General features: G+C 36.7%; 7 protein-coding genes across 7 annotated transcripts; 5 read left to right on the top strand and 2 right to left on the bottom strand.

Annotated features, from left to right (window-relative positions):
* Nucleotides 1–239: 239 nt before the first annotated feature.
* Nucleotides 240–845, top strand: SAPINGB_P004853 (uncharacterized protein; the record flags this gene model as incomplete). The annotated part of the gene is made up of 1 exon (XM_031999568.1): nt 240–845. One exon carries the CDS (start codon nt 240–242, stop codon nt 843–845), a length of 606 nt encoding a protein of 201 aa, XP_031855459.1.
* A 781-nt stretch (nt 846–1,626) lies between these two features.
* SAPINGB_P004852 (uncharacterized protein) lies at nt 1,627–4,323 on the top strand (the record flags this gene model as incomplete). Its single annotated transcript, XM_031999567.1, has 1 exon — nt 1,627–4,323. The coding sequence occupies one exon, from the start codon at nt 1,627–1,629 to the stop codon at nt 4,321–4,323; it is 2,697 nt and encodes an 898-aa protein (XP_031855458.1).
* Nucleotides 4,324–4,484: 161 nt separating this feature from the next.
* On the bottom strand, nt 4,485–6,008 carry SAPINGB_P004851 (uncharacterized protein; the record flags this gene model as incomplete). Its single annotated transcript, XM_031999566.1, has 1 exon — nt 4,485–6,008. One exon carries the CDS (start codon nt 6,006–6,008, stop codon nt 4,485–4,487), a length of 1,524 nt encoding a protein of 507 aa, XP_031855457.1.
* Nucleotides 6,009–6,217: 209 nt separating this feature from the next.
* SAPINGB_P004850 (uncharacterized protein) lies at nt 6,218–7,533 on the top strand (the record flags this gene model as incomplete). Its single annotated transcript, XM_031999565.1, has 3 exons — nt 6,218–6,375; nt 6,496–6,612; nt 6,669–7,533. The coding sequence occupies 3 exons, from the start codon at nt 6,218–6,220 to the stop codon at nt 7,531–7,533; spliced, it is 1,140 nt and encodes a 379-aa protein (XP_031855456.1).
* A 335-nt stretch (nt 7,534–7,868) lies between these two features.
* Nucleotides 7,869–11,059, top strand: SAPINGB_P004849 (uncharacterized protein; the record flags this gene model as incomplete). The annotated part of the gene is made up of 3 exons (XM_031999564.1): nt 7,869–8,426; nt 8,485–8,565; nt 8,633–11,059. 3 exons carry the CDS (start codon nt 7,869–7,871, stop codon nt 11,057–11,059), a joined length of 3,066 nt encoding a protein of 1,021 aa, XP_031855455.1.
* A 1,485-nt stretch (nt 11,060–12,544) lies between these two features.
* Nucleotides 12,545–18,972, top strand: SAPINGB_P004848 (uncharacterized protein; the record flags this gene model as incomplete). The annotated part of the gene is made up of 3 exons (XM_031999563.1): nt 12,545–16,440; nt 16,497–16,706; nt 16,755–18,972. The coding sequence occupies 3 exons, from the start codon at nt 12,545–12,547 to the stop codon at nt 18,970–18,972; spliced, it is 6,324 nt and encodes a 2,107-aa protein (XP_031855454.1).
* A 136-nt stretch (nt 18,973–19,108) lies between these two features.
* On the bottom strand, nt 19,109–20,962 carry SAPINGB_P004847 (uncharacterized protein; the record flags this gene model as incomplete). Its single annotated transcript, XM_031999562.1, has 1 exon — nt 19,109–20,962. One exon carries the CDS (start codon nt 20,960–20,962, stop codon nt 19,109–19,111), a length of 1,854 nt encoding a protein of 617 aa, XP_031855453.1.
* Between the last annotated feature and the right edge of the window lie 1,978 nt (nt 20,963–22,940).

The raw sequence follows: 22,940 nt of genomic DNA, 5'->3' as shown, positions 1-22,940 counted from the left end.
GGGAGGTTGTGGCATCCTTCAAACAAAACCCCATTAAAATATTCATTTATGCAGAAAATATTGATGAAATACCTAGATTTATTGATAATTTACTGTCCTTTGTCTTTCTTTCTTTAAAAATTGATAATTTCTGTGATCTTGATTGCGGAAGGCTTTCAAATTGGTCTAGCCTTCAGTATCTCCAGCTCAAGTTTGTTAAGACTTCACTCAATAGTGGGCTCATCAAAGTATTGACAAACATGAAACAACTAAAAGCTTTAGCAGTAATCCTACAAAACACACAGAACAATGAGCTTATGAGGCTTGTTATTGATTCACTTCCAGAATTCAAAAATCTTCAATTTCTCTCGCTTTCTGGTATACCCAAATCCTATGTGACTCTAGTGTTACAATCACCCATAATCAACAGATTACTCTCTTTAGTTGTTGAATCACACGTTTCATCAGAATATTATTTTGATCATAATCAAACCCAAAGCTTGCACCCTTTGAACTCGGGTCACGTTAAAAACAACCTGATGAAGCTTTTACATTGTTTTGGAACACAAGAAACACCCAGAAATCTTATTCAACAGATAATTTTACAAAGCCCCAGACTTGAAGCTTTGATTTTGCCAGGAGTTGATGCTGAATTTCTTTTGTTTATATTTGAGAATCTTAAAGAGTCTCTTAAATATCTTGTCACTCACAATATGAGCGAAAACAAAGTCAAAAATTTGGAAGTGCCTCAAAATGTTTCTCTTTGGTTGAATACTGTTTATGAGCCTTTAAAGCCTGACTTTCTAAGCAAGATCTCCAGCAAAATATTTTCCTGCGATGAATTGGGCTGCCAATGCTGTCATTAGCGACAACTTTTTTTTTTTTAAACAATCTCAATTACTGTTTATGAACTTTGTTTCAACACTCTGGCTAAAAATCATAAACTTATTTTCAGTGATCAGGATATTATTGAATCATTCGAAACCAAGTTATCTATCAACGAAATTGGTAAACTTTCTTATTTTTTTGGGGGGAACTACTTTTTTTCGTTCTTACTCACGCAAAATTGCGCAACACAGAAGACAATATTCTTTCCCGCATCATATTTGTGGGTTTTTGCCTTGAAAAACTATCAATATTTATTTCGGTATGGGCAATAAAAATTTACCTTAAATTACGGTTGTTCATAACAAGATAAGTATTGGCAATTTTTCAAGGCAAAAACCCACAAATATGATGCGATGAAGCATTGATTTTTTTCTGTCTTATTCAATTTTGGGTAGTATAATAATTTTGTAACAACATTTGTAACAAAAAATTAATCATATAAGAAAATCTAAGAAAAGAAAAAAAAAAAATTCCATGTAATCATTGCCACCACTCCAAAATTCTAGAGCTCAAGCTCTGTTACTTTTAACAATCTGCAATTTGTTGTGCAGAAATTTCCTTTTTTTTTTTTTTTTTTTTTAAATATCATCTTGCCATGATTTTTATTTTTATTTTAATGATTACAAATAGAATACATCATATCTTTTAATTTATTTTAGTTTGGAAAAGTACCACCTTAAATAACTTTGCAAAGGGTACGATACCACATTTAATTCGCCAGAACTTTGTAAATTCAACAATTTTTTAAAGGACTATAGAATGTCGAAAGGAAGATTTGAAAATCGAAGTACAACTTCCAGAAGAAATAGCATTAAACAAAGAAATAAGGATAGCGAAGATGATTTAATGCCCCATATCTTGGAAAGCAGCAGAGCTAGCGAAATGGATCAACGGTTAAAGCCTTATAGCTCTTCTGGTGAAAATACTCCGGAAAAAGAAAAAACACTCGACAATGTTCCCGAAAAAGTTTTTACATTTCGAAATGCATCCGCTTCTCGTTCTAAACCGCAACCCAAATTTAAAGATGACCCCCAGGAAGATCCAAAAACAAAGTCGCAAAATTCAAAAGATAATTCGTCGCCACTTTTGACTAAAAACAGGTTGGAACCTGAATCAAAAATTCTTAACGAAGTGACATCTGTGAAACGAGATTTACCACAACTACCAGATTCAATTCATAAACCAAATTCAAATGACAGGAGTTCGTTTAAAGGGTCCCCCAATAGTGATCACAATAGTGATTTAAATAATTCCCCCGAAATTTCTTCTAGGAATAAATCTCCCAAGAAATCTTCCAAAGCTATATCAGAAACAGATTCTAAAACTATTGATGAACAGACAGATTTTACAAACGAAAACTCTTCGGTATTAATAGAAGAACAAAAACGTAGTTCCTATTTTGATGATAACACGGATTCACCTTCAGCTTCTTCTGTTCGCGAATTTAAATTTCTTTCTGCAGCTTCTGGAAAATCTTCCACTACCCCAACCCACAACTGTGACACACCACCAGCGTATAATAATAACTCTTCAGGTGCATCGACTCCTATTAATAAATGCCCATGGGTATTTTATGGATGCAGCAATGTTACATCTGAATACCGCATGCTTGATAAGCTTGGAGAAGGAACGTTTGGTGAAGTTCACAAAGGTGAAAAACAAAGTAACGGATTAAAGGTTGCTTTAAAACGTATATTTTTGCATAACGAAAAGGAAGGTTTCCCTATCACAGCTCTCCGTGAAATACGAATTTTAAAAAATTTGGATCATCCTAATATTATTCCAATACTTGACATGGCAGTCCAGCATGGTGACCGAACTAGAAAACAGCGTGGTTCGGTTTATATGGTTACACCATATATGGATCATGATCTTGCTGGTTTACTTGGAAACCCCAGTGTTAATTTGGAACTCCCACACATTAAGTGTTACATGAAACAGCTACTGGAGGGTATGAAATACCTTCATGACCAGCAATACTTACATCGTGATATTAAAAGTGCAAATATTTTGATTGATAATTGGGGAAATTTACGAATTGCTGATTTTGGTTTAGCGCGCAGTTACGTTGAACCTCATCCTGTTAAGGGAAGTGGTGCAGGGAAGGGTACAAGGGTATACACCAGCATGGTTGTAACTAGATGGTATCGTGCACCTGAGCTTGTTCTTGGTGAATCAAAGTATACCACATCTGTTGACATGTGGGGAGTAGGATGTGTTTTCAGCGAAATGTTTTCACGCCGTCCCATCTTGCCTGGAACATCAGATTCTGATCAAGCTCATTGTATCTTCAAACTTCTTGGAACACCAACTCAAGAAACAATGCCTGGTTTTGATAAGCTTCCTGGTGGTCAGATCAATTTCACTTACAGACGTACACTTGAACAAAAATTTAGTGATTTGGATGTACCAACAATTTCTTTACTTTCGAATTTATTGAAACTGGACCCTTTGAAGCGAATCACAGCAGTTGACGCATTGGACCATGTGTTTTTCCGATCTGATCCAAAGCCGTGTCGTCCACAAGATCTTCCAAAGTACAATGATTCACACGAGATGGATGCTAGAAAGTCAGCAAGCGAAAAGAAAAACAGGCCAGAACAACGACCTCCTGTACCCCATCCACAACATCCTGAGCAGCCTGCAAACTTTTCACCTCCAAGCAATTCATATCACTACAATGAATATCCACCACATCAACCTCAAAATAACCATACTAATCGACTTCCACCATACAGAAATCAAGAACCTTATTACGATAGCGATAATTCTCCAAGACCATTACCTCCTTACAAGCAAACTCAAAATCAAGATAAACGCAACACTAGGAATCCGCGGATACCTCCATACAAACAGCATGCACCACTACCATATGATGGACCAGGTAAACCATCCAGGTTGGTGCCACCTTATAGACAACAAGTTCAAGAATCTCCATATGAAAGTTCAAATGGATATCAACGATCTCAGCCACCATATAAACAGCATCAGCATCAGCATCAGCATCAGCATCAAAAACAACCACATGCACCTTATAGACAGCAACCACCATTACCGCCAACAGCCTCATACGACAGACCCCTGCCTCCATACAGAAAGTCTCAGCAACTAGAATACGCCGATTCTGATCGTGGAGGACGAAAGTCTCGATCACATCCTCAGGAAAAGTCTCCTCTTTATGGAAATCAAGGCCCAAACTTAACTCCTAGAAAGCGAAGACCAAGTCTTGAAAACACTAGTTTCAGTGGTGATGAAACGGTTAGTTCAGCTCCACATCTACCGCCAAAACCTCATGTTGAAGTTCCCAAGCCCCAAAAACGAAACAGACCAAGTTTAAGTGGGGATGAAAAAAATAACCACCAAGATGTAAAAAATTCGGAAGAATCATCAAGGGAGGAGTTGCATCCTAATGTACAGAAACCAAACGACACTGAAAACGGCGAAAATGGTAATTGAACAATCTTAAAATATAATCTATACTGGATATTAATTATAAAAATTTAAGCAAATTCGTTAGTTATCTATATAAGTTTAAGCTAAAGAAAAAAATCAAAGAGGGGAAAAAAAACAAAAAGTATATACATGTTAAGTTTTGGTCAAATTTTCTGAAATGCAAATTAAAAATGGGGTTTTTGACCTAAGTTAGGTGTTGTTTTTTTACGAAAAAATGATGATAAAAGAGTTGAAATTTTACTTGGTGAAGGTGGCATCGCTGTGTGTCTTTGCGAAAGAGAGCCATTTTGAAATAAAGATGATGCAACACTTGACTGTGAAGACATTGCACCAAAACTTCGTTTAGACATGGACTCGTTGCTCATCATGGTAACTCTTTGTACTCTTCTGAGGTTACGCAAACTCATTATGATAATAACAACTGTGGATACAAATGTGACACCAGTGACAGCACCAAATCCCCAATTTGTTTCTTCAATAAAGTTTTGCAAGTTCATACCGTAAAGAGCAGACACAAAGGCGCCGGCGCCCAGGCCTAGAGTGCCAATCTGGAACTTAAGATCTAAAAGCATGAGCGAATTTCGGTTCGAATCCAAAATAATGTTGATAATTTCTTCAGTCGAGCGAATATTTGATACAAGGTTGTCCACTGTTTGGACAATTTCATCACAATGTTTGTAATACGATTCAAGCAACATTTCTACCTCAGAATGATCACTTTCTTCATCACGTGGTAAGCCTTGTTGTTTTTCAGTAAGATAAAGCCCTGCCAAGTCCTCATCTTGTTCAAGTAATTCATCAATAGCATCTCGAATTAAAGTTGCTTTTTGAAGAAAAGCAGAAAGTTTTTTAGATTGAATAAGAAGGTGTCGTAATTTGCTGCGGTCAATGTTGGTTTCCAGATCGCGCAAAATGCCATTAACAACCGTGGTCAGAACTTGCATTTCTGCATCAAGAGATGTGACAACAGAAATGAATATAGCCTCAAGCGCGCGTAGTTCATAAGGAAGTCCACTTGCAGCATCGTCGCCTCGTAACTTGTGAGTCAAGTCATACATAAATATAGACTGAGTCTGGGAATCTGTAGAGCCATAAGCATCAAATATAATAACCATTTCAGCCTTTATAAGGGCTCGAATATGAAGCAAGTTGACAAGAATAGAGTTCTGTCGAACCAAGATAGACGGAACGATAGTAGAGACTCCAGTATCTAATTTCCGTAAATCGCGGGGAAGGAGACCGTGTTTGGAAAGTAATTCAGAGCGCTTAAACTCTCCAGAAACCACTTTAACGTTTCCTTGAGGATCAAAAACCGTGCATCTAACTAGATTATCCCCTGGTGATCTATGTGTAGATGTAAGTAGACTTCGCTCTAGAATGAGATCCTCAATATTTGTATCCGCAGCTGTTGATGACCCAGAAGACAAAAGAGGAGGTATATGTAGTGCACTAGCAGTGTTTTTTACTGGGTCCACCAGAGTAGAGACTGTAGGAACAGATAAATGTGATAATTTTTGTTTCAAAGAAGATGTAGAAGAATGCGATGAAGAAGCATTTGGTGATATTTTAGAAGTATTTGGGGGTTCCTTCTTGGCATTGTAAATAGCTGAGTTAGAAAAGGCTAGTTTAAAGCATAATCTAGAAGATTGCAAAGATTTTGATTTTAACAGCAGAGGCTGTCTTTGCATTTTTGGGGAAGAGAAGTTTCCGCTAGATAGACCGGGGAGTCAGGTTGTGAAATGGTGGGTATTAGTACTATAACCGTTAAATGCAAGTGGAGGTTTTGTGAAAAAAAAAAAAAAATTTGTGGCAAAAAAATTTTTGGAGGTTTCGTTTAGGCGCCTAACAAAACCAAAAATTGCAAAGCACCAATCATCACAAAAAATACTCTCAAAAAATGAGTTTTGCCAAACGTCGACAAGACCACAAGAATTCCTTTAATAAGAGGCAAAAGAGGCGTTCATCATCCAATATGGTAGATTTGCCTGAAGATGTAGTGATACTGAAACCAAAGCATTTCCCATGGTTACAAAAATGTGCACAGGTCACCAGTCGGTATGATATTATAGATCTGATAGAGCAGGGATCATATGGGACAGTATATAAAGCTAAAGCTAAAAAAACTGGGGATATAGTAGCTATCAAAAAAATTGACAACTCTGCTAATAGTAATAGAAGTACCGAAATGGGGACACCGGTTACAGCTTTACGTGAAATTGCTTCATTGCAAGAATTACGACACCCCAATATTGTTCGGCTTTTGGAAGTAGTTATCGGGTCAAAAGTTGAAGAGTGAGTTTGTATTAATGTTTTTTTTTGTAATTATTCATTGCTAAGATTAAATGTAGTATTTCGTTAGTCCTGGAATTTGTCGAACATGACTTAAATCGGTTACTTAAAAAAAGAAAAGCAGCAAATAGTACTTTTTTGCCATCGGAGGTCAAAATGCTTATGAAACATATTTTGGGAGCTTTGGATGCTATACATAGTCACTGGATTATGCACAGAGACCTAAAACCAGCGAATCTATTATTTTCAAATCGCGGGGTCCTCAAGGTTGCTGACTTTGGATTAGCAAAGAAATTTGTACCAGTGACCCAGTATTTTCAAAAAGCACCAGTACGTAGTAGCAGTAGTAGTAGTAGAATCAGCAACACTCTGCCTTCTAATGACTTTGGCGATACGGACAGTATCTTGGAATCAAAAAACTTTCAACTGACGCCCACTGTAGTCACATTATGGTATCGAGCCTCAGAGATTCTTGCAGGATCTTCAGTTTATGACTGTGCCATAGACATGTGGGCTGCGGGTTGTATTTTTGCAGAAATCACAGCTCGTGGTAATGTGTTGTTTGCAGGGACTAATGAATTAAATCAACTTCAATTGATTTTTGATCGTCTGGGTTCCCCAAATAACAAATCATGGCCATGGTTTTTTGAACTCCCCGGGGCACATAAGCTTTACGATCGAACCGTAGATCGGAATAGCGGAAGCTTGAGTGCATCTCTCAAAGAAAATGGTATTATTTCATTCATGTCTGAAGGGCATCGAGGCTGTACCAATATAAGCAAAGCCGGATTGGATCTAATGTCCCAAATGCTAGCTATGGACCCTACTCAGCGCATTTCAGCAAGCGAGGCACTGCGCCACCAGTACTTTGAGGAAGACCCTCCACCAAAAGACCCAGCCCACTTTCCTACATTTCCATCTTAAAACCGCCAGTGAGCTGTTGATTTACACGTGATTTTCAGCCCTATTGTGTTGAATCCGCCTGCAGCCACGGTTTTTTTTTATTATTATCACAACAGTTTAACTATTTTTTTCTTGTCTCCTACACATGCACTGCCTTTTAAAAAAAATAAAAAATAAAAAATAAAAGCCCTGTTTCAATAGATTTCGGGGATTTATTCTTGAAAATATTTGAATATACGGATGAGTTACTTGGATTAATATTTATATATATCTTATTTTGTTTTATAGTTCTTTTTTCGGATTGTTTATATTTTGGTTTTTAAGAGTCCAAAGAACCTGAAAAAGGAGAAAACACCATGAAACAACCCTTTTACTTTCCGGACCACATTTTTCCCGAGGTCGAGCAATCTTTTCCGGGATTGCCACCCTCTCCTCTTGAAAAAATTAAAAAAATTGAGAATGGTTATCATACTCTTGTTCGTCAAGTAAGTGGCGGACCTGATATTGAAGCTGAACTATCTTCAAGCGCATCATCAGCATCCTCAGTTTCAAACTTAACCCGTCGTCTTTCTCAAAACATTCGAGCTGCAAATGAAGATGGAACTACAAATCCTTATCAAAAAAAGATTGATGTTGACCGCATGTTTAAATGGGCCCGAGAAGCCGTTGATTTTGCCGAAAATCAGCCTGGTCTTCTCCCTGAGATTATCAACGCTGCTTGTGATATCATAGTTTTGGTGTCTGATTCAGAGCCAGGGCTGACGAAGTTTAAGGGAGCAGCTCAGTATATTCTTGGTGTTTGGAATCGTTTTGGTCTCTTCAATCGTCCAATAAATACAAAAGTGGCCCTTGAGTTCTTCTACTCTTCGGCAAAGTCTGGATTCCCTAGGGCACTTTACAGAATCGGTACAGAGGTATTTACTTTTTTTTTTGCTTAACACATTCTTCATTTTCTAAGAAAACTTTTTTTAGTACGAGTCTGCTGGTGAAACTGCGAAAGCATTGCAGTATTTTACTCAAGGTGTTAAAAAGGGTGACAGTGCCAGTCTTTATGTAAGTCTCAGTTTTTTCTTAATTTTGATCTGAACCACCCATAAGCTAACTTTAAAAAAATCCTCAGCGAATGTCAATGTGCTATCTCAGAGGTCATTTAGGCATTGATATTGATGTCGAAAAAGGACGCTCGCTTCTTCACCAAGCATCTAATACATCTGACCCAGACAGCGCACAATCTTCCTATGTGTTTGGTTTGGTTCAGCTTAATGAACTTCCTAATCTAGCACCATCTGACCCAACAATTCCTTACGCTGCGGCTATACAAGCGATTGAAAGATCAGCTTGGATCGGGTTTTCGCCTGCACTTTTGCGTATGGGGATGGCCTGGGAAGGTGGTGAAAAAGGCTATGACTCAGCCATTGCGTTAAGATATTTTCATATTGCCAGTCGCCAAGAGCAGTACCAGAGGTACAAGGGTAACATGAGTGCTGGACTAGGAGGAAGTGCCGAGGCTGAAATTTCTAAGTGGATGCTTTGCGGATCTGTAGATAGATTTCCTCCAAACGAAGAAATGGCATTTTACTTTGCCAAACTTGCCAGTGAACAAGAAAATGGACTTGCTGAATTTGCTGTTGGGTATTTTTATGAAGTTGGTATTTGGGTTGAACAAGACATTAAAGCTGCACTTATTTGGTATGGTATTGCTGCTTCTCACGGAAATACAGACGCTGCTGATAGATTAAAGGCATTGAACCTTAATAGATCGAATACCATCACAAAGCAACAGCATCATCGTACTTTGACAATAAAGGGTCGAGGGTCGATTAAATCTTTTAAAAAGAAACTTGATTTACAACAAAAATCTCAGCAATATCTCCAGCAGCCGCAACAGCAACAGCAACAGCAACAACAACAAGATCACTATCAAATACGGCCTGCTAATTTCCAACAATATCCTGACTTGTCAAATAATGATGGGCGTGAAAGTCCATCCAAAAGCCTCAGACTTGGAAATTTGTTTTCGAAAAATAATGGCGATATTAACACTCCTAAAATTGAAAATTTGACACTTAGCAACAGTACATCTCAGTACTCATACATTAATAATCCTCAAAATGAAAGTCTTCCAATGCCACATGCTACTCATGAAGCAATTGCAAATCCCCGTCCTCGCCGTGCTCGTTATTCATTTCCTCTTACACCATCAATGACCCAAGAAGATCAATTTAAGACTTCAACTTCTTCACTAAATTCGGCATCTTCTGGGCGTTCATCTCCGTATGCTAATGGTCATGCAGATATTAATAGCACTGCTATTCCTAATCTTTATCCAGAGATTGAAGGTCCCAGGAGAAGATCTTCTCCCATTTCCCGAGGATATATGACAACATCTACTTCTGATTCGACATTTAGGCAAAGTCAAACATCTCGCATTCCTCGCAAAATTCCGTCGCCCTCAAATGCCGGAAAAGACCAAGTTTCGAGCAGTTTAGGGGTTAATCCTTCAAACTTCACTGCCAGCTCTGGAACGTTTCAACAACTTTCTAAGAAAAATGAAGAATTATCAGATAGAGATATTTTTGACTTTGATAATATTACAGACATTAAAAAAGAAAACAATTTACCCAAAAAAGAGGTCGAAACGGAAAATCAAAATGAAATCAAAAAAGAAAGTAATAAGAAAAATGATTTTACCTCTTCAAATTCTCCTAAAAAGGCTTTGATGAGTAACGTTCTTGGTTTTATTTGGGGTGGAAGCAATTCTAATAAAAATGAAACGGAATCAAAGAAAGAAGCTACAGAGGGAAAATCTTCGAATATAAAAACATTTTCTGATATCCAAAGTCAAGACGATAATTTACATCTTAAAACTCAAAACGAGCAATTGCCGCACCCCCCACCTCACAGCTCAGCTTCTTCTACCTTTTCAAAGGATAGTGATGGCGGAGACAGTTTTAATGAAAGTGTCTCCAGTAGATTACCTCAAAAGGTCAACACAACGCCTATGATGAGTGGATCGAATGTCGGTCACTACAGAACACCTAGCCAGTACAAAAATACGCCTAGTGAAGTTCCAGGAGACCCTCTTCCCCATAGTATGTCAACTTCGACTATATCGAGCTTTTCATCGGCAACTACATTTACACCTATTTCTACAACTAATTCCAGAACAAGTGGAATTCCTAGCTTGCGTTCAAATACACCTTCACCATCTCGTCAAATACAAGGCAATCCTTATTTCACGTCAAATCGCATTGGTGGCGATATTTCCAGCATAACAAGACCCCCGATAACAAACTCTTATGCTAATAGTGAAAATGATGGTAGAACAACCACTGTGGTAAGCAGTTTTACCGAGTCACAAAGTAATTCTAGTTCTATTAATCAACCAACACGATCCATTTCCCCTGGAAAAAGAACAATGCATCCTAAAAATCCTAACGTCATAGTTGTTCATGCTCTACCTAGCACAGGACGTGGGCCTCAAACATTTGCAGAAATGCAGGGAATTCCTGTTGCTAAGCCTAAAGAGGATTGTATAGTTATGTAAAACCTTTTAAAAACTTTTGATTTCTGGTATCTAATAATAAGTAAATTAAAACATGTATTGACTGGTTATTCCTGCTTTTTTTTTTACAATATATTGGATATTGTACATCCTAAGGATGACTTTAAGAAGTTAATAACTGGCTTCTTAATCCTGCTATATTATGTAGTAGGATTAATGTCCAATGCTATAAGGGTTAGGTAAACCCTAATTTTTTAAAGACTGGGCCGGCCGGGTAATAGTGTAAGGACCATAAATAAAAAAAATTTGCCTATTTTTTTATTTTGCACAATTTATTAATCTTTTTTTTCCTCTCTTCTCTCTTTTCTCTTTTTACATATTATGCATAAACTTATGGTAAGTTGTTTTGTTTAACCCATTCAAAGCAAACTAAAGTGATGAAATGCACTTAACAAAAATTCAACTAGAAGCTGTTTCTGAATTGAGCATTGAAGAAACAGAAGAACCGCTACTCTGACCATTGTTTGTTTTGATTAAATTTTTGAGTTTTATGATATTCGAGCCATTACTAATGAATATCTAGTTTTTTTAAAATAATGTATGACGATAGTCTCATTTTTCGTTTCTAGGACTGCATATTTATTAATCGTATCTGTAAGCACTTGCTTTCAATATTGTGAAAGTTTCCATATATATACATATAAGTAGACCAATAATATTTTATTTGTTTCAATTTTTGATTATTTCTTTTTTAATGATTTCTATAAGATCTGTTGGAATTTTCATTTCAAATATTAAATTATATTTCCTGATATTCTTACTTTGTACCATGGCTTGTTGAATTGTGTTATCTTAAAGCTTCTAATTAAAAGCTTAGGGTCATAATCTGGACTTAAATTTTTCTAAACAGAGTATATTGGGATTTTAAATATGGTTATTCGTGCCATATGTTAATTGATAGTCTATTATAGCTAACTATCTTTCAAAACGACTTGGACCTCGAGTATTCCTATTTAAGCTGATTAATTACATATATTCCTTAAACTTAGCATTTTCTGTTGAAAAACGAGAAATAAAATCTGTCTTTAGTGTGATATTTTACAATCTAGCCTAACGTAATATTTACATTAGCTCCTTTGGTTACGAACATATGACAATTTTATGTAATTGCTTTTTGTAACTGTAGTAATATATCATGTGATTTCATTTGTTTATTTTTTCACTTTTATTCTACCCACCATTTATAACTTAATTTTTTTTCTGCTTTTTCAAAACATCTAGGCTTATATCAAATCAAAAAGAAAAATAAGTAAACTGTTATTTTAATATTCTTCATTATATTCTATTAATATCGGCGTTTTTCTATCGTCAACAAAATGCTTTTATTATAAGCATATAATGCACTTTTATTATCACAAATCTTTTATCTTAAGTTTTAAAATTATATTTACAATTGTGCATTTTGGCCATCCGCTCTATACCATTTTTCTCTGATTTCCTTTTAATCTCAGATATTTTTGTAGCGCAATGGCTGATTCAGGTTATTCAAATACCGGCAATTCTGCCGTTCAGACAAATCCGCTTAAAATTGCTCCTAAAGATATTCACACTATCACCGCTGAGATACACACAAACTTACTACAAACTACAGATTCTACTCTTCGCGAATCTACAATTCATGATGTTCTTATTTATCTCACAGATCCTGCTACAAAAATTGATCACTGGTTTTGTGACTCTGATGAGCGAATTTTAGTGGCGACTGTGTCGTTGCTAGGATTTGCTTTTTCTGACGATATGCCTATTCTTAGGGCACATAGATCTCGTTTAGCTGAAGTTTTAGGGGGATGTCACAAATGTGTACGTGAATACCACATTCAGCTAATACGTTTGCGTCGACTCCTTCAAGATGATCTGCAATTTGGAGTTGAAGTTGCAGATGAGCTTCTCAACTGTATCACATCCTGGAATGTGGACAGACTTACTACCTTTCTCACAACTGTCAGTCAAAATTTGGAAAAAATTGAAAATCCAAGGCCTCGAGATATTTCGTATGCATTTGTTTCTATATTTGAATGCTTATGTGCTCCTCGCATGCTCTTAGATCCTGATCACAGGGCGTTATTCGATATATGCAAAAAAGTTTTCTTTTACGTCCAAACACCACAGTCACCTGGGATTCGCCCGCCAGAGCTATTACCTGGCTTTATTTCTTTTCTTTTTGGAAATGATCCTGAGTTTTATATATTTGTACGAACTTCTGTGGCTAGAATGATAACGAAAAAACAAACAACAGATGAATCTTCTTTTGACATTATGCTGTGCAATGCTATAGATGATATTGTCAGCGATATTCAATCAAATCCTCGCACACAAGATGAAATGAGACTTTTTTGGTATAATTTTGATTTTCTCTTAAACATTCTTGAACCGTCTGTTTTAAAGCAAAAATTGGCTGGTCGTGAATTTGATATTTTACGATTTCTTGCGAATTCGATACTTCAGTCTCCTCAAGCGTCACTCCCTGCAGCTCTTTCAGTGTTGAGTTCAGTCATTGAAAAGCTGGGCTCCGAAACATGGGACGTTTTTGCCCCAATAAAAGTGAATGCACTAGTGATGGCGATTGTTCGAAACCCATATTTTGTTAAACCTGAAACCTGGATCCCTAGACCAGCTGAATCCGAATTAGATTTCCCACAAAAAACAAGTGATTCTTTAAATTGGATAATACCTCTTCTAAGGAGTTGTGACAAAACAGATCTTCAAAAATGTGGTCAGCAAATTCTTCCAAAAATAATGGAAGTAGCAATTCATTTTAAATCAAAACAAGAAGAAGAACCAATTTTCAACAAAGCTCTCGACATTTTTATTCTTTGCCTTAAATTTGAACCACGAACAAGTCGTCTTCCATTTCTTTTTCAAGTTGAGCGACTTGTGAAGCAAGACACAAAACTTTTATGTTATCAATATGCTGATAACTTACTAGACGCTTGTAAGCGCTTCAAAGATATTGATCTAGACGTTTTTCAAAAAACTTACGACATCATATATTACTCAATTTCTTTGGATGTTATAGCAGGTACACCAGAATTCCAAGCTCTTAAAAATTCAAATAGTTATGAAGGTGAAATTCCCCCACCTGGTACTAAAAGCCTTTGGGAAAAGCTCAATAGTGCATTTCCAATCAATACTGATATTTCCATTCCTGTTCTTCGAGCACTAAAACATATTACCTTTATTGCTCGACCACCTCCAAAGAAGCCAGATGAAGTTTTGGTTGTTCCTAAAGGAGAGCTTTCACATTCTGCAATTAACAATGCCATTGAATCAATGAGACTAATTGGTCTTTATGACTCCGAGAACCTAGCCCCTGTTTTAAAAGATAAGAAAGCTCTTCTTTCGATCTTTCTTTGCATGTTTTCTGCGGATGAGAATGTCAATCAATCTGCTGTTGATGTTTTTTGTCAAGCACTAGATGCTGACGATAGACTCAGTGCACTTACAGGCGTTTTAAATTTTGATCTAAAAGTCACTTTGTCTGTTCTGACAGAAGCGATTGATTTTGTCAATGTGATAGGAATTTTTGCGCCATGCCCAAAACTCATTAAGGTTTCTCAAGACGTATCGCAATGTTTATTTGGTGCATCTTTTGGTGTTTTTGCAAAACATAAGGATGAACTGTCTTCAGGAAGCGATAATGAATTTCTGCTTTACTGGGTCAAGCTTTGGACATTTTTAGAGCGAACATTTGCTAAGACACCCAAATGGAGTTCTTCTTTTAAAACAGATTTTATGATGGAATTCCTTCGAGATTTAATTGACTTCAGTGGTGGTCTTGTCGAGTACTTTTCATTGGTTGAGTCACTGATTCCCCCTCTTACGCAAGGACAGATCCAAAAGCTGCAAGAACAATCGATGGCTAAGAATGATTCTAAAACTCCCAAGAGCATCAGTGGATTACTACTTGAGCCTGTCATTGTCTGTTTGATCCAGATGTGTGAACTTCTACGTCTTCGTGATGAAGCACTTATTCGGTCTTGCTTTGGAGTTATCATGGCTGTTTTAGAGTTAATGAAACGCTTTAACATTTCTCCATCTGATGAACTTGTCGAGGTTTTTACTAAGCTTGCTAGTAATGCTGCACGATTTGAAAACAATTTGACTAATGACCAAAAAACAAGTCTGTTAGTTGCCAGTGGTTCTTTCACTATTGAAGAAGCTGAACGCGTCATGGGTGGTCGTGCAACACCAGATGCCGATGACGATGATATCCTTGAAGAGAGTGTTGTTCACCGTAACGCTGCCACGTCCATTACACCTGGTGCCACTTCAAAATCGGATGCTTCAGGGAAGCAAACTTCATTGCTTGATTTTACCAAATCCAATGGTCAGACTTCTATAAAAGCATCACCTTCATTTCCAAAACCTTCATCTTCAGCTGCTTATACTGTCGGCCTTTCAACTCCAAAGGCTAGTATGCTTGATGCTGTTCGGCAAAGTCTTAATGCCAAAAAATCCACACCGTCATCCACTTTATCAAAACGCGAGATTCATCCAGCCCGACCTCCCGGATTTAATTCAAATTCTATGTTTGCTCGCAAAGCTGCGGCTGCAGCTGCTTCTGGTTCATCTCGGTCAAACCGCAGCAGCCCTAATAAAGATGGTCACAGTTCCTCTGAAGATGAGGATAGCGAGAATGATGATAATGAAGATGGCCTGTTTACTGCTAAGCCACAGGCTCCTCATAAGTTACGGAATATTGAAAAACAGACTACCACCTCCTTAGGTGTTGGATTTTCTAGAGGTCGCTTTTCGCGAGAAACCATTTCCGAAAAGGAACGTGAAGAAAGAAATATGCGCGCCCGTCTTCAAGTTGATTTGGATCCACTATATCGGAAGATCTTAAGTTGGGATTACCATGCGACTTTAGATTATCCATCCGTGCTCAATAAAGATGGAACCTCTTCTCCCAGTGATACCCAACAGTACAAAGCTGTATCTAGCACTTTTAAAACTGTCACCGAGTATGTGAATACTTTTGAACCTTTGCTTATGCTTGAATGTTGGCAAGGAATTGTTAAATCAAAAGAGGAAAATATGGAAAAGCCTTTCAAGGTATGGGTTGGAAGTAAAACTTTAGTTGGAAATGGAATCTATGAAATCCGCGTTTCTGTTCCGACAAAGGTTTTTTCACAAACTAAAATGGGTGATTCAGATTTAATTATGCTTTCATACTCTCCTCAACCTAGCGTTGATGCAATTTACCCAAAGAAAGATATTCCATACTGCTTTGCCAAAGTAAAGGAGATCAAAAATAGTGGTCCGGAAAACACCGAAATTGCGGTTAGAGTTGATGAACCGCCTCTAAAAATGCATACATCTTTGACTTTAAATACAGAGCTTCATGTTTTACGAGTGACGAGGTATATCTTTCCACTTTTGGTCTTGAAATTATAATTACTAACTGCTTTTTTTTTAGCTTGACAACAATTGAGCGTGAATATTCATCACTTAAAGCTCTTGCTTATTATAATCTTAAAGATAAGATTTTGGCTGCTGAACCTAGTGAATCATCTGAACCCAGAAATGAGATCTTAGCTCAAGTAATTAAGGCCTATAATGTGAATGAATCTCAAGCTCGTGCAATTGTTTGTTCTCTTAACACTGATGGTGTTTCACTTATTCAAGGGTATGATTTATATATTGTCTTTTTTTTTTAAAAATCTAATTTTTTTAGTCCACCCGGTACTGGTAAGACCAAAACAATTCTTGGTGTCATTGGATCGTTTCTTACAGAACAACGTTTTGGAGCTTCTCCTCCTGTAAATAAAACTTCCAAGGAACCTGTTACACCCGAAAAGACACGCCGTATCATTATTTGTGCACCATCAAATGCTGCTGTTGATGAACTGGTTCTTCGTTTGAAAGATGGTATTCAAGGTCATGATGGACGAAAGTTTAAACCCAGCGTTGTACGTTTGGGTCGTTCCGATGCAATTAATAGTAATGTTCAAGAATTTACTTTAGAAGAACTAGTTGATCGCAAACTAGCTGCACTTGACAAAGAAGCAAAGAATGTATATGATGGTCAACTGCGCGAAACACAAAACGAACAACTTGCTGAACGTGAAACCTTACGAAAGAAAGTAGCGAATTGTCAGAACCCCCAAGAAACAGAAACTCTTAGGTCTAAAATTGCTGATCTGACTCGCAAAATTAAGGATACTGGTCATGAGCTTGATCGCCAACGTGAAAACATCAAGGTTAATATCCGGAAACGTGATATCGAAAGAAGAAAGTACCAAACCTCTATCATCCAAGCAGCAAACGTCGTTTGTACAACTTTGTCAGGTTCAGCTCATAATGTTTTGCTTTCTCTCGGAATGTATTTTGAAACTGTTGTTATCGATGAAGCTGCTCAATCCGTAGAGCTTTCATCACTTATTCCACTTAAATATGGGTGCAAACAGTGCATCATGGTTGGTGATCCAAACCAATTACCACCAACAGTTTTATCTTTAGAAGCGGCCAAATTTAAGTATAATGAATCGTTATTTGTTCGCATGTTCAAAAACTTCCCTAACCGTGTTCATATGCTCAATACCCAATTCCGTATGCATCCTGAAATTTCACAGTTTCCTAGCAGAGAGTTTTACCGCGATAAGCTTAAAGACGGACCTGATAATCATCTTGAAACTCGTCGAGTTTGGCACACAGCGGAACTTTTTGGGCCCTATAGATTTTTTGATGTAAGTGGTCAGCAAGAACAGTCAAAAGGTACCAAATCTTTGTTCAATAGACATGAAGCTGCCTTTGCTCTTAATCTTTATTCAATGTTGGAAAGACATTTTGGGCGTGATTTCCTTGCAGGAAAAGTTGGCATTATTTCTCCTTACAAAAGCCAAGTTGGTCTTTTGAAGAGAACATTTATCAACGCGCTTGGAAATGATATTATTAAGGATATTGATTTCAACACAATTGATGGTTTCCAAGGTCAAGAAAAAGATATCATCATCATGTCATGTGTACGTGCACAGCCTGATGCCAAGGGTGTTGGTTTCTTGGGCGATACTCGCCGTATGAACGTCGCTGTTACACGTGCTAAAAGTTCACTTTGGATTCTTGGTAATGAAAAATCTTTGGTTGGAAATCCAGTTTGGAAGCGACTGCTAGATGATGCAAAGAAAAGACGACTTTTTACTCGAGGTACACCTAGGCTTTTCGAAGATGAAAAACTAAACTATGACGTTAGAAGGGCTGCAAAATCAGTTGCTATTGAAGTTGGAAATGGAAATCTTTCAAATGGGCATTCCAGCAATTATAAACCATTATCAAAGCCTGTCCAAAAAAGCTCAAAGAAGCCGGGTCCTCCTATTCCACCTTATCCTCAGCCCCCAAAGCCAACACAACAAAAGCCATCTTCAATTTCATCTCGCAGAGACAGTAGTGATTATGAGCCAGGAGTTTCTTTTACCAAAAGAAAAACGCCACCACTTTCAAACAATAACAGTAGTGACGCGTATTCTCCTAATATTTCTAAGCGCCGTCGGCAATCGCAGGATGAAGAGAGATCCGCCAGCGACCAAGCTTCAAAGGACAAGGCCCAACCTGTCGAAAATCAAAGAAGGTCCTCTAACTCTTCTAATGACTTGGCTAACCCGTCGTCATCAACTTTCAGTATTCCTTTAAAGCCATCACCTCGCAATACGACCTCTGTAAATCCTTTAAAAACTTTTCCAGATACTACCAGCCCTTCAAAAGCCCAGAGTAGCTCTATCATTCCTCAACACCCTAGACAGCAGTTACCCCAGCAAATACCACAAGCTCCACAAGCGCATCATGCGCAGCAACAAAATTCTAATACATCACATTCTGAAGCTGAACCTCAGAAAAAAGTTACTATTAGAAGACGCCCACCATCTGTTTTTGTTAAACGGCCACCTGGCCGCCGATAAATTGGTTAAAATAGAGCTTTTAACTATACATTAATCTAATTAGATAGCATTAATGAAATAAAAAATATTTTTGAATGCTATAATTTTAATTTAAAAAAAGTTTTTCAACTAAAACATTTACTTTTAATTCCCTAAATTAATTTTTATTTGAAGTCTCAGAGTGATCATCAACTATGCCATAACTTCGAGCAACACCGCCACGGCCCCGCTCAACTTCAGCATATCGTTTTTCATTACCTTCCTCCTCATCTACTTCTTTGAAGTCACTTCCCAGACCTGTCCAAGACAATTTATTGTACAAATGGTCGGCAGCAGTCGATACAGTATTGCGAATAACGAGGTGTGAGGAATGACGAACTACAAGTCCTTTTGATTGAGATCCGTTGCTTTCAGAAGAACTGTTTTTAAAGTCTTCTTCGTCTTCTTCTGTTTGAACGTCAAGATGTGTAATCCGTCGTGTATGAAGCGGTCGTGAAGTGCTCACGTACTTTCCGGTAACTGGGTCAAATTCTGGAGGTTCAGATTCATCGTCGTCAATTGGTTCATCATTTGGTTTATTCTGGACCTCTTCTTCTTCTTCCTCATCTTCTAGTCCCAAGTTTCGCATATTATTTAAAACATTTTCAAGCTGTATAGCCCATTTTCCAGTCCATGTGACCATTGGTTGTAATGCCAGTTTAAGTTCGTATGGCGTAATTATAGGTTTATAGTAATCTGGATTTTGGCCACCATTGTTACTCATAATTATTCCTCCACGAGGGCAACCCAGAACAACCCACACATCTACTACATCAAAATTTGCCAGCTTAGGAACGTTTGGTTTTCCCACAACAAATGTGTAGTATTTCTTCCCTGCAGCTGTGATCCACTGTTGTATACGAGTAATTGCATCGCTCACATCACGTAATGATAAAGTATTAATTAAGATTCCAATAGTGGATGCCATTCTTGCTTCATTCATGCTTCGGTATCTGCGTTGTAAATTAGTTTCTGGAGTTTTAACACATGCCTCAGCTCTGGTGCCATCAATGATGAAAACCCTACTACCAAGGGTTGTGAGATGAAGAAGGTATGATGGAGAAGGGGTACCATATGTAACATAAAATATAGATCCTGAACTTAAAAACTCGTCTGTGTCAAAGTTTTTGTTTTCTATGTCTCGTCCAGGGATTTGCAAGAATGATGGATCTGTGATTTCTTGCTGTGTAGAAGAAGTTATGCTTGGAATAATGACTGAAGAATCCGAAGGCTTTTTTAACAGTGTATTAATAACTTGTGGAGTAGAATTATCTCCATTGTTATCAAAGTTAGCATTGACAAACCCGACAAGTTCATATTCAAACTCGGGATCATAAACAAAAACCACATTTTCAATTTCAGGTTCATTATTATAAGTTTCGTTTATTGCCTTGAGTAAATTTTCTTTCCCGAAACCTAGCTTCTCTTTCCCAAAAACGTAAATCACTTGAGCGTTGGAAACTGGGTTTAGGCAAGCAGTGCCAAAATGAACAATTATATGAGCATAAATGTGTTGTGCTGCAACAACATCCACACAACATGGAGAGTATGATGAGTCACCAAGAACAAAAAGTCTTGGTAAGGTAAGCTGATTGGAAAACTCGGAGCTTTTGTATACGTTTTCAATTTGGTGGTTTAGCTCATGGGTAATATATGCTGAATCGGGAATAAGCTTGTCTGGGAACTGGAGTGCAATAGCTGTAGTTTTTTGAGAAAGTTTCGTTGATGCACATTTGCTTTTCGTATCAGCAGACAGCGTATCAGAACCAGTACATTTGCATGACTGAGAATCGTTTTCTGAAAGTTTGGTAATCTCAAAGTCAAGAATCTGTTTAGCTACTAAATCAAGGGAGAATTTCGAAATTAGATCATGAGCCAAAATTCTGGGGCCCTTTCTATGAAGCTGTTCTGTTCTGTAAAACTGATGATTTGTTGATAAAACAGGAGCAGGAACCGATATTTCAGAAGTCATTTGAATCTATTGGAATAAAATTATGATTGTCGTCTTGAAGTGCTATCTGTATCAAAAGACTAGTCATGGATAAGCAAGGCAATGTATAAAAAAATTTTTTGGCAGTAAGTGTTTGATTACATAATCGTGTTTTGGCAACTTTAAAATCAAATTTTGTTGGTATAAAACGCAACGGTCTAAAAACAAATAAACGTTAACGTTAAGCAAAATAGGAAAAAGAGTTAACTTCAAGCGGGACTATTTCTTCCTTGATTTAATCTAAAAAAAGAATTTGAATACTGAGTCCATTATGTTATCAGTTTATTCATTTGAAAGATAGTAAGAAATCAGATAAAGAATGACAACTTAAATTTTATATCCAGCACACGATAAATTATGGCACTATTTCCTGATTTGAAATGCTTTTTAATAGCTATGATAGCAGCTGAGTTAAAAACTTAGTTAATATTGGATTGGTTTAACTATTAATTCTAAAAGCATACTGTTTGAAAATTTTAAAAGGAATTTTTAAAAAAAAAATAAGTACTTGTTGTTTTATAGAAAATCAGTTCTATTAATAATTTTACATATCTAAACTTAAAATTAATGAATGATACAAGATGAATAGAATTTTTGCTAAATCACGGTTGTTGGAGGTTGAGAATAGCCGAACTTTTCTAATCAGAAATAACAGAAAATCAATTTATGCATGTATCAAAACGATTTTCAAAATCAAGAAATATAGGAAGGTTTTCTAGCTTAGAATAACCCTTCGGAAAAAGAAATAAGAAGGGATATAATCCCATTAAGGAAATGAATTTAAAGTTGCTCACAACATTTGTTGATTAAGATGAACAATAATCTTACCCCATAACTTTACGAGTTTCTTTTCAAGCTTCTGTCACCCGAGGTCTCACAATTTAATTTTTAGTTTCAATATATGAATGCACTATTAATAAAATCTAAACTATGTATAATCGTCAGTGTGATAAAAATAAGTGATGTTGGCACTATTCATTTTAATTATAATTATAATTATAATTGGATAATTTACTCAATTAAATTTTTTCCAATGCATCTGATAAACCATTGGCTATTTTATTAAAGTAACACCTGTTGGTCTATGTTACATTAAACTTTTGTATTGATAGTTTTTTAGGTAAGACCCACTTCTTTTTTGTAGCGATCCCTTCCCCCTCATTGCGCATAGAATCTGCACACTTATTTTTTTCTTTAAAATAACTTTGGGCATTATGAAACTGCGTGACCATTTATGTAGTAGTCAGTATAATTATAACCATTTGAAGGCTTTAAATTTGAATTCTATGACTACTCAAGCTGATAAAGTTATCATCAATTATATCAGCCATGCGATGAGATGAGTTTAGAGTAATGGGATGATTTCTCAAAAGTTTGACATTTTTTTCTATAAAAATCATGGAAAGAGACTATTTAATCTTGGTATTTTTTATGGAGAATTAAATCTACATGAACAAGATTTAAGTTTAAATTCCTAATAGGCAATGGATTATTTAAATATATATATATACTGTATACGTTATTATTTTTGACTTAGTACCTGCCTGTCTATTAAACAAATATAATGGCTATCTCATTTTTTTATAGCCCGCCCATTTTACTAAGTCAGATTTTAATGCTTAAAATACAAATTTCTGAACGGGATTCTTTGGTAGTTATAGTGGAGTCATTGTTAATCTAGTGCCTGGTCGTTTCGTCAAGATCACATCGATTTGTTCAGCTCTTAGAACCCATGTAAAAATATTCTCTTGCATTCCAAAAAATTACTAAATGTGGTCAATGTCGTACTTGTAATGTAGACTTACGATTTTAGGCCTCTGTAAGCCAAAGTTTTTTTAGACAAAAAGAACAATTGCCTATCAATAAGGCTCAATAAATAAGAGCAAAACCTTGATTCACATTGCTTTTTAATACTATGATTTTAACACAGAGTAAGCGATGCGGGATGAAATATTTTTTC

The sequence above is a fragment of the Magnusiomyces paraingens genome, assembly GCF_902498895.1.
Source record: "Magnusiomyces paraingens strain CBS 517.90 genome assembly, contig: contig4, whole genome shotgun sequence".
NCBI classification, from domain to species: Eukaryota; Fungi; Ascomycota; class Dipodascomycetes; order Dipodascales; family Dipodascaceae; genus Magnusiomyces; species Magnusiomyces paraingens.
This window is presented reverse-complemented; position numbering and strand designations above follow the sequence as displayed.